An 11,063-nucleotide genomic window follows, 5' to 3' on the forward strand; every position below is an offset into this window, starting at 1 on the left:
CACAAAAGGTAACTTTAATTGTATATATAAATCCATATTACTTTTCCTAAATTGAAATCCCTTTATTTTGTGGATTTTGTTACGTATATATTCAAATTTATATAATGAATTACACAATATCATTTGACATTTTACTTTTGAATATGCTATTTTGACAGAAGAAAATTGATAGAATTGGTGCCAGAATCCTAGGTAGGGGGAAGTGATTTGATAGAATAGATGATTGTATTTTAAACAGTTTAATGATATATTGTCATGTAACATTATGTCAACAATTATATCAAGTATTCTAGCACTGTAGTATAATTGCCCTACTATTTGTCAGTTTAAAATACAATCAACAATTTCATCCAATTTTTTCCCTTCACATTATATTATGTAATGGAAAAATTGTAGCCGAGGTACCAAACCTTTCGTTTATTGGCAGACTTTGCCCAAACTATCATTTTGTGCCAGCGAAGGTTCCAAACCTTTCATAAATATGCAGTCGAAGTTCAGATGGATAAAAACCGTCCATTTGACCGTTAATTGACCAAGAAAAGTAAATGTTGACCTATTTTGACTAAATTGGAAATGATAAAATGGTAACTTGATAATTACCATATTAAATAAATTGAAAAAAAATCAAAAAATAAAACATCTAAGAAAAAAATTATAAAAAGGGTTGTCTTCTTCAACCACCCCACCCCACCCCATCCCGAACCACCGTCCCGGAAATGAACCTGTTATCCAAACCACTGACGACTCCCGCATGGCTTTACCACCAACCCACTTCCGACATTACTCCTCACCTAAATCCCGAATCTCGACGCCACCAACCCACTTCCAGCTTTACACCAACCCTAAACCCACTTCCAACATTATAACAAAAGCACCTGATCTGCCAAATTTTATACCATTTTAATAACAACCGATTCTCAAGACTTGAAGCCCAACAATAACCTATTGTTCAAATTTATCAAAACCCAGCCCAAAATGAAGATCTATGAGTTAATCTCTCACCATGCACGGCAGAAGATTTGGATTAAAAAGGAAAAATCAGAATAAATAAAAGGGAAAATTGGACAAAAATCGGGCTTTTGGGTGAGATGGAGGTGGAGGTGGAGGTGGAGGTGGAAGCGAGAGTGGGGGTGTGGTGTTGAGTTGGAGAAAGAAGGTTGGAGCGGGGGATGGCGGTGGCCGGTGGATGGCAGACGGCACCACTGACGATGGCCTGTTGCAATTTGGAGGGGAGGGGGGAGAAGAAGATGATGTCCACATTTTCTTTCTTTCATTTTTATTTATTTATTTATGATTTATCTATTTAACTTATTTAATTAATGGGATAATATGCAAGTTACTATTTTGCCCTTACTAATATGGTCAAAATTGGAGTCAAAGTCAATTCTTTGGTCAACTAACGATGAAATGGATGGATTCCATCCATCTGGGCGTCGGCGGCATATTTATGAAATGTTTGGGACTTTCGCTGGCACAAAATAAAGGTTTGGACAAAGTCTGTTAATAAATGAAAGATATGGTACCGCTGCTGCAATTTTCCCTTATGTAATCAATTATGTACAAGTATCAAAGTCCTTATTTTTTGGCACTTCTAGTCAAAATCATGACACAGTCACTCTAATGCTTGTGTGAAAGTGAAGTTCTGAACACTACTTTTCTTGGCATCATTTTTAATCTCACATTATATTGAAAAAAAAAAATACTTTTAAAGTATTTTGATAATTTTCTCTACTTTTATCAAAGTCTCATTTTTAACGTTTACGGATTTAATTTTCTTGCCCTCTCTTCGAAGTTAGACAATTTTAGCTTTTCATCGATCAAAAAATCTTGTGTGCGACGAAAATTTAATTTCTTGTTGACTTGATCATGTTGAGTGGTCCTCTTGACCTGCTAAATTTCCTTCACCATGACCTACAAAGCCTTGGAAGATAAAATAAGAAATTTAATTTTCTGAAGAGTTGGGGGAGTTAATAACGCTGAATGGCAGTGGCAGGTGAGTAAAGTGGAAATGCCGATATTTTGACTTTGATTGCTTTGTCTTGCTTTATTAATATTAAATATTCGTTTTAGAAAAAAAGAATTCAAAATAGGAATATAGCTGTGGAGATCACCAACCTTTAATGGGTGTTTGCACTTTGGTGTCTAACTCCAAAAACGGAGCATTTCGGTCCCGATATTTCATTTTGGTAGGATTTGAGTACGATTTTATCCTTATCTTTCATTCACAAGTCGAGATGTTGTTTCAATGATAATGTATTGTTTAGAATTTATCCTTACATGGTTTTATATTTAAAATGATGGCAGTGGTATAAACTTTAAATGGTTGTGAAAATGTACATCACAACTTATTGATTTATTTATCAGCAGATAACGTGTTGAGATTTAATTGAGTCAAAATTTCACCATACAAATAAAAAGAAATTCTCCAATTTCTTTTGCCATTAAGTTACATTGCATAAAGCACAATCAAAGTAGTGAAAAGATTTTGATAATTTTAATTTAATATATTGTCACCTCATCAATTTAAAAAAAAAAAACAAAAAAGAATCTAGAAAAATGTGATATATAACAAACATTTTCAACCTTAAATGGGTGGAGAAACGACACTTCTCCCTTTTTACAACATTCCAAATGTATGTCCATCAAATACATTCATTAATGTAAGACAATATTACATTAATGTGTAAATAATTCTTTACAACATACATTTAATTTCTTACATCTTTATTTAAACGTCGTTCATTTATAGCCATGCATAAGATACAATAATAAAGAAAATCGTGATACTTCATTAAACCATGCATCATTTATACTTCAATTGATGTTCCTAACTCTGAACTTCGTTCACACGTCCGTTCTTCACAATATTCGTGGTAAAATTGGAGACTTATATAGATATTTGTAAAACTAGCATGTTTTAAATTCGTCTATTCATTCTATACAACACTTATTAATTAGGGATAAATATCAAGTTAAATGAGCATTTTTTCTCTTTCGATATTTAACCTGACTTTTTTCATGTTATTCAAACCATTAACTTGATATACATAATCCTATGTTTTTCAAGTGTTTATAAAATCGCCAATCAATTTTTTTTCCATATTATCTTCGATCATCCAAATCATCAAACTATCTTGTGAACAAATTCAAAAAAAAAAAGAAAAGAAAAGAAAAAGGATAAACGTAAATAATTATAAAAGTCACTTCCCAACTTTAGCCCATGTTTGGTTTAATATAAAGTCAAAGTCAACAATTAATTTCAATAATATGTTTCATGGGATTTATAATTTAACAATAAATTTTATCAATATTTATCAAAATTTACTAAATATTTGATTTTAATTTCCACCAAACAAGTATTTAATTTAGGATGTTCGTTTGTCAATTGTTTTGGAGTCCTAGCCCAATTCTCATTACATCTGGACCTTACACGTGTCCATCAAAACCGACTCTTCATTATTATGATGGTATAAATTAATAAACATTTCCTTTAAAAAGCCTCCCTTTTCAATTGTTTATTTTCTTTACTCTGTTATGTTATCTTTCATCCTCATCATCTGTTTCCGTATATACATACAATACATACGTGCGGTATTTACATATATGCGTTTATATATTATTTGTTAATTGGAAGAGGAAATTATCAGCTACTATATGAATCGAAATCACAAAATTCCTTGATTTTATTAACCCTGGCTGGATCAATCACTCAACCTTCACCTTTAGGTACCTAAAATTTGAATGGCTCCTCTGTTTTCATATTCGAGTCAATACATTAATCTTAACTTTTTAATTGATTTTGTGTTTTGTTTTGTTCGGAAAAGTTTGACAGTTCGTTTTGATTGTAAGTCGATTTAGTTTCTGTTTTAGCTTTGAATTGTTGTGTTTTTGTTTCGATATTTGTCTTTATTGTTATTATTTTGGTTGGTACCGATTATCGTTTCTACTTAATATTTGTTGATTTTCATGTGTTATATCAAAATAAAGTTTCATTATTATTGAGTTATTCACGTATTCAGTTAGGTTTCTGAACTGCGATTTTGTTTCTCTCTATTTTTGTTTACGTTGAAGTGCAAATTCTGGTAATTTGTTTGTTTAACTATTGGATGATCAGTTAATTCTTTTATTCACGATTTTGTGACTTGAAAATGGATATCTATAAATGAAAGGTGTTTTTACTCTATATAGGAGCGTATAAGAATGGAAAACCGAGGTCAAAAAAGAGCTGAAGCTGTAGATGAATGGCCAGCTGATAAGCGAGCTTGCAGTTCATCTGAATTTAGGCCTAGTGCCTCAAACTCATCAGCCCAAACGCCAATGAGCTCATCCCACGATGCTGATATGGACACGTCATCATCAACGTCTGGATCAACTCGATCAGAGGGTGATGGGGAGAAGGACTCCACGTATGGTTCTTGCGATTCCGATAGCAGCATCCGCGACTACTATAGAAGGCGCTCGTGGGGTGATCAAAGCAAATTTAAGAATGTACTGTCAAGATTGAGTGAGGAGGTGGAGGAATCTGGGCAACTGGCTGCCATCACCGAGCTTTGTGAATTGTTGTCCTTTGCTACTGATAGTTCATTATCTAACTTAATGGCTGACTCATTTTCTCCTATACTTGTGAAGTTGGCTAGTCAAGACAGCAATCCCGATATAATGCTCTTGACAACAAGGGCAATAACTTATTTGTGTGATGTTAATTCTAGGTCCTCAGGTTTTCTCGTCAGACATAATGCAGTTCCTGTCCTTTGTCAAAAACTAATGGTGATTGAATACTTGGATGTGGCCGAGCAAGTATGTTGCTGAAACTCTATCCACTATATTTTGTTGTACATTGTATGGGATTAAATTCTGGTTAACAAATTTATCTTTTGATTGTTGGATTCTTTGCCTAATCCAGTGTTTGCAAGCATTAGAGAAAATTTCTCGCGAACAACCCCTTGCTTGTTTGCAATCTGGTGCAGTCATGGCTGTTCTAAATTATATTGATTTCTTTTCCACAAGTATGCAGGTACTTGTATATATCAAATGTGTTTACGATAATAGATATGGCACGCATATATATGGTGTTATGAAGTTTGATACTCAAACCTAGTCACCTTTTTCCCCTTTTTATCCATATTAGAGGGTCGCGCTTTCAACCGTGGTTAATATATGCAAGAAACCCACTTCGGAGTCTCTTTCGCCTTTCATGGAGGCCATTCCTGTTTTGTGTAATCTTCTTCAGTATGAGGACAAACAGGTATTTTTTGTATAAGCATTTAAATAACTTCTTTCCATAAAAGCATTTTTGTTAACATCATCTGACCTTCATTGTCATCTGTACGTTTTCTTTCAGCTAGTTGAAAGTGTGGTCACTTGCTTGATTAAGATAGGGGAACAAGTTTGTCATTCATCAGATATGCTGGATGAATTTTGTCGACATGGCCTGATTCAGCAAGCTTTGCATCTCATAGACTTGAATAGTCGTACTACCCTTGGTCAACCAATATATGTTGTAAGCTGATCTTTATTATCTATCTCCATCAGGCATCTGGCCCCTCTTAGAGAATGTGTTTTGGTTTTAAGGTGTACATTTCAATGATTTTTTTTTCAGGGTTTGATAGCATTACTTGTCAAGTTGGCTTCGGGCTCTGCTGTTGCTTTCAGGACGCTTCTTGAGCTTAATATAAGCAGCATTATAAAGGACATTCTATCCACATATGACCTCTCTCATCATGGAATGCTGTCTACTTCTGTAGTGGATGGTCATTGCAGTCAGGTCACTGGCGCTATTACTCTCTTACATGAACTCACACAATCCCCCAGCAACACAGTGCACTGATTCTCCCACATTCATTCACTAACGCATACAAAATATTTTGTTCAATTTGATCTAGAAATTTATATTTCTTAGGTATAGGAGGGCATAATCTCTTCCTTTTTCTGGGTCTCTTTAGATAAAAATGCCAGTAAAATTTTGCGTTGCACTCTAGTAGTTTTCAACTGGACTTTCAAGCAGAAAACAGCTTTAAGATTGTAAGTTTATGATTTTGAAAGAGTTGAATATTTGAGGTAAGTTGATGTTGAGCCATCATATCCTGTAAACTGAAAGTTTCAACAATATGTTGAGTTTTAAGACCAATAGATCAGATGTTTTTAATTTTTACAGAGAATTTTTTGTTCGAAAGTTCGAAGCTTCTGTGTTTACTGCTTGAGGTATAATATAATCTGATTGGTGGACTGTACAATTTGTTAATCATTTTTTCTTTTTATTTCATGTTCATGCTCGTAGCTATTTTGCTTCAGTTTCTTTCTCAAGAAATTATGAACTATAGATCCACACATGTGAATAACGTTTGAATCATTTCTCACTGTAAGCATGTAAGTCTTCCTGCTGGTTTTCCTCCTCAGATGCACGGAGTATTGAAGTTGTTGAATGAGCTTCTCCCCACAGTAACCAGGGAACAAGATATTGAAGTTCAACTACTGTCAGACAGGGAAGCTTTTCTTATGGAGCGACCTGATATAGTTGAGAAGTTTGGAATTGATTTGCTTCCTGTTTTGATTCAGGTTAGTTTTCTGGCACATGCATCTTTAACTTTTTTCTTTACCTTCCCTTTGCTTAACAGTTTTTATTTGTTCATGTCATCCTCGAGTAGGTGTTGCATTCTGGTGTGGATATGTATATATGTTACGGTTGTTTATCTATAATCAGCAAGTTAGTTTCTTGGAGCAAATCTGACGTCCTTCTTACTCTACTGCAAACTGCCAACTTCTCAAGGTGAAAGGAAGTTTTTCTTCTTTACAATTTAGTCATCTGCTGATAAGTTTCTTTTTCTAAAGCTTGCAATTGCTTGTGTGTGTCATGACAGCTTTTTGGCTGGAGTTTTTACAAGGAAGGATCCTCACGTGATCCTGTTAGCCCTTCAGATTGTCGATACAGTTCTGCTGAAGCTCCCTCACGTTTTCTTGAAAGCCTTTACCAAGGAAGGTGTCCTTTTCACCATTTATGGTCTATTTTCACCAGACAAGTGTTCGCAGTTCATGTCTTCGGTGTTTGACGGAAGGAGGTTTGCAAAAGATGAATGTAAAAAATCTGGTCCACCTGATGTCCAAAGGTGCCCATGTTTTACTTTTGATGCTGGACCTGAAACAGGTTCTTGCAAGCTTCAGAAAGATGCTGTTCAAAATCTTGCAAGGCATATATGGACTAACCACTTTTCAGTCGAATCACCAAACCCAGAGAAAGTACTCACCGATATTCTTCAGAAGCTCAGGTCTTTATCAACTGCATTAACAGCCATGTTAAGTAAATCCCTGAATGATGTTGCTTCCACTCAAGAGGAAGATGAAATATACAATTTACTGCATCAAATTATGTTAGATCTCAATGGGAAAGATCCCATTTCCACTTTTGAGTTTGTTGAGAGTGGAATCGTGAAGGCACTAGTTAATTACCTAACAAATGGCCAGCATCTGGGGGGTAAGGCAGAGAATGGTGCAGTTGATCAACTGTACATTATAGAAAAACGATTTGAGGTGTTTGGAAGATTATTGTTGTCCTTCTCTGACCCAGCTTTGGAGGAATTCCCACTTTTGACACTGGTGCGAAGATTACAAAGTGCTCTATCTTCTAGTGAAAATTTCCCCGTCATCTTGAGCCATACGGTTAGACTGAGAAACTCATATGCCACTGTTCCATATGGGCGCTGCACTTCATACCCATGTCTCAAAATACAGTTTGTGAAAGAAGAAGGGGATATTGGTCTGCGTGGTTATACTGAAAGAGTTTTGAATGTTGACCCCTTTGTACCTTTGGATGCTATTGAAGGATATTTGTGGCCTAAACTGAATAATAGGAAAACAGAGGATTTAAAATCCAGCTCTCATGCTTTGAAGGAGAAAGGAAGCTCGAGTTCTCATTCGCTGTCTGATTCACCATTGTCTTCACCTGAAGGAACGGCCAGTTTTGAACTGAGAACTGTAGACACAGGAGATTTAACTGATTTTCATACTGTGAGTTGATTCCTTCTTGATTATCTCTAGTGTATGCAGGCTCCTTCCTTAGATATGCGGCTTATCAGTTGACTCCTCCCCCTTACACTTTTGTATTGCTAGCCACTTGACAAATTATTTATTTTTATTATTGCCTATTGAATTCCATTTTCTCCCTCACCGTCTGTTCATTTTAAACCAGTGGCCGTTTTTCCCTTGCCTTAAAATATTACCTTACTTTGTTTAAATTTTATTTTTTACAAGGAACCTGTAGAGAACGAACAGCATTGTCCTCTTGAAGAGGATGGGAGTACAAATGCAGATCATCCAGGACAGTTTGATAAAGAAGATGCTTCACCAAAGTTGTTATTCTATTTAGAAGGGAAGCAACTGGACTGTACATTGTCACTGTATCAATCGATACTCAAACGACAACTTGAACTGGAAGCTGATAACATCGCAAGTGCAAAATTGTGGAATCATGTATATAAAATAACATATAGAAGAGCTGTGAAATCCAAAAATAGTTATGACGAACATCACCATAATGTAGCTCAATCTTCTTTGTCTAGAAGAGTCTCAGTCTTTAATTGCGCTTCGTTTTTCTCTGGCATGCTTGTTCCAGAAGTTGATGTGGAGAGGTCCAGTGCGGCTTGTGACATATTGTCCCTTCTTAAAAGTTTGGAAGGGATAAATGGGTTCAGGTTTCATCTGATGTATTGTGAAAGAATATCGGCTTTTGCTGAAGGAAGAACTGATAACTTCGATACATTAAATTTAGCAGTTCATGGTGTATCCCAAAATGAATTTGTAAACAGTAAGTTGACAGAAAAACTAGAACAGCAGATTCGGGATCCTATGGCGGTCTCTGTTGGTGGCATGCCATCATGGTGTACACAATTAATGACTTGGTATCCTTTCTTATTTGGTTTTGAAGCAAGATGTAAGTATTTCCGTCTGGCAGCATTAGGTCGATCACCAGTTCACACTCAATCAACGTCAATTAGTAACATGGGAGTTTCAAATGGTAGGCAGCATAATAATGGAAACTTTCCTCGCAAGAAGTTTTTAGTTCATCGGGATAAAATTCTAGACTCTGCTTCCAAGATGATGGACCTTTATGCCCGTCAAAAGGTTGTCGTGGAGGTGGAATATAATGAAGAGGTGGGTACTGGCCTTGGCCCAACATTGGAATTCTATACAATGGTTTGTCATGAGTTTCAGAAAAGTGGCTTGGGTATGTGGAGAGATGACCACATTTCGCTTGACTGCATGAAAAGCTCGGAGGCTGAGGATTCTAAATTTTTGGTGTCTCGTTTTGGACTCTTCCCTCGTCCTTGGTCACCTTCATCGAGAATGTCAAGTGGCATAGAGTTTTCAGAAGTAAATAATAAATTTATTCTTTTGGGTCAGATTGTTGCAAAAGCTCTTCAAGATGGAAGGGTTTTAGATCTTCCCTTCTCGAAGGCATTCTATAAACTCATTCTGGGGAAGGTATGTGGCCTTTGTCATTGACTGGGTGATCTTTTGTTATTTTTTGCTATCTGTTTTCCCATCTAATTATACACATTATGTTTTGTTCAGGAACTTACCATGTATGACATCCAGTTGTTTGATCCCGGATTGGGTAGGGCTCTCTTAGAGTTTTGTGCTCTTGTTGAAAGGAAAAGGTATTTGGAATCTCTATGCAAAGCAAAATCATGTGAGCTTGATATGCACTTCCGTAACACAAGAATTGAGGATCTTTGCCTTGACTTCACCCTTCCTGGATATCCAGATTATGCTCTCAATTCTGCATCTGATTTAAATATGGTTAGCTTTTGGCGATCTTTCTACCTACTTATTTCTGAGATTTTTTCAGATTTTTAGATAATCTTCAAGGACTTGAATCATTCTATTTGCACTGACATTGCTAGGTAAATCTGTATAATTTAGAAGAATATGTCTCATTTATCGTAGATGCAACGGTAAAATCTGGAATCTCTAGACAAGTGGAAGCATTCAAGTCAGGTTTTGATCAGGTTAGCACCCATCATCCCTAGTCTTTTACCTCAAATCTCTTTGAGCTGCTTTCTTCTGGAAAAGATGAGGTGTTGTCACTGATTGCTAGGGAGCTATCTTTTTTAAAAACCAATGTTTTCTGGCCTTTGGTGTATATGCACAAAGCTTGCTGGATGTCACGTTCTGGTGCATGAAAGATTTGAGCATTTGCATCAAAAGCAGAGTTCAAGAATAAAAGATGGAAATGTATTTTACAGAGATTTATTTGAACATTTTCAGAACTAAAATAAGCAAGTATTATGTGTGTGATTGTCCTGTTTATAATTTTGTGGCATGTTATATGAGTTTTACTCATCCTTTATCAAATGAGCTGTTAGGTGTAAGATTCTTTCATTGTTTATACAGATGATCTTTGACAGCCTTCCAGGAAGTTCATAAATTTTTTGTCTTCCAGATATTGCTCCATGCTGCTACTCTCTTGTGTCTGCTTTATGGCTTCCATCATTAATCATATTGAAAAGGTTGTCGTTGTTTCTGTCCGTTTACTGTTCATTTCAGGTCTTCCCTATAAGACATCTAGAGATTTTCACTGAAGACGAATTAGAGTGCTTGCTATGTGGAGAACAAGAACTGTGGAATGTATGTATTTTCACACTATAAACATATGTATGATTTCATCTGGCATGCAATAAAGATTTTCTTGTTTCTTTTTCCTCCTGGATACAGTCGAGTGCACTTTTGGATCATATCAAATTCGATCATGGATACACAGTTAGCAGTCCCCCAGTTGTAAACGTTAGTATTCATTCTATTGCTTGTTCTTAATTTAGACCTTGATAATTTTTATATTCAGCTAATGGCAATCTTCTTAACTTCCAGTTACTGGAAATCATGCGAGAGTTTGATAATAAACAGCAAAGAGCGTTCTTGCAGTTTGTGACTGGAGCGCCCAGGCTTCCAACTGGGGGTTTGGCTTCTCTCAGCCCCAAATTGACAATTGTTCGAAAGGTCAGTATTATTATGCGTTTCATTTTCAATTATGTTGATTTTGGTTTTTAAATTTGTGGACCGTGAAAGACTCC

General features: G+C 35.8%; 1 protein-coding gene across 2 annotated transcripts; it reads left to right on the plus strand.

Annotated features, from left to right (window-relative positions):
* The first annotated feature begins 3,507 nt into the window (after positions 1-3,507).
* On the plus strand, positions 3,508-11,057 carry LOC111391742 (E3 ubiquitin-protein ligase UPL4). Of its 2 annotated transcripts, XM_023016990.1 has the most exons (15): positions 3,508-3,726; positions 4,189-4,797; positions 4,904-5,014; positions 5,129-5,245; positions 5,342-5,500; positions 5,600-5,764; positions 6,397-6,555; positions 6,645-6,766; positions 6,858-8,001; positions 8,245-9,474; positions 9,565-9,792; positions 9,897-10,001; positions 10,540-10,620; positions 10,708-10,776; positions 10,861-11,057. In XM_023016990.1, the coding sequence occupies exons 2-15, from the start codon at positions 4,201-4,203 to the stop codon at positions 11,038-11,040; spliced, it is 4,467 nt and encodes a 1,488-aa protein (XP_022872758.1). In that variant the 5' UTR covers positions 3,508-3,726; positions 4,189-4,200; the 3' UTR covers positions 11,041-11,057. The 2 variants fall into 2 exon arrangements, 1 of the variants encoding a protein (XP_022872758.1); XR_002702164.1 differs by lacking the exons at positions 10,708-10,776; positions 10,861-11,057 and having other exon boundaries at positions 9,940-10,001.
* The last annotated feature ends 6 nt before the right edge of the window (positions 11,058-11,063 follow it).

The sequence above is a fragment of the Olea europaea genome, unplaced genomic scaffold, assembly GCF_002742605.1.
Source record: "Olea europaea var. sylvestris unplaced genomic scaffold, O_europaea_v1 scaffold83, whole genome shotgun sequence".
NCBI lineage: Eukaryota > Viridiplantae > Streptophyta > Magnoliopsida > Lamiales > Oleaceae > Olea > Olea europaea.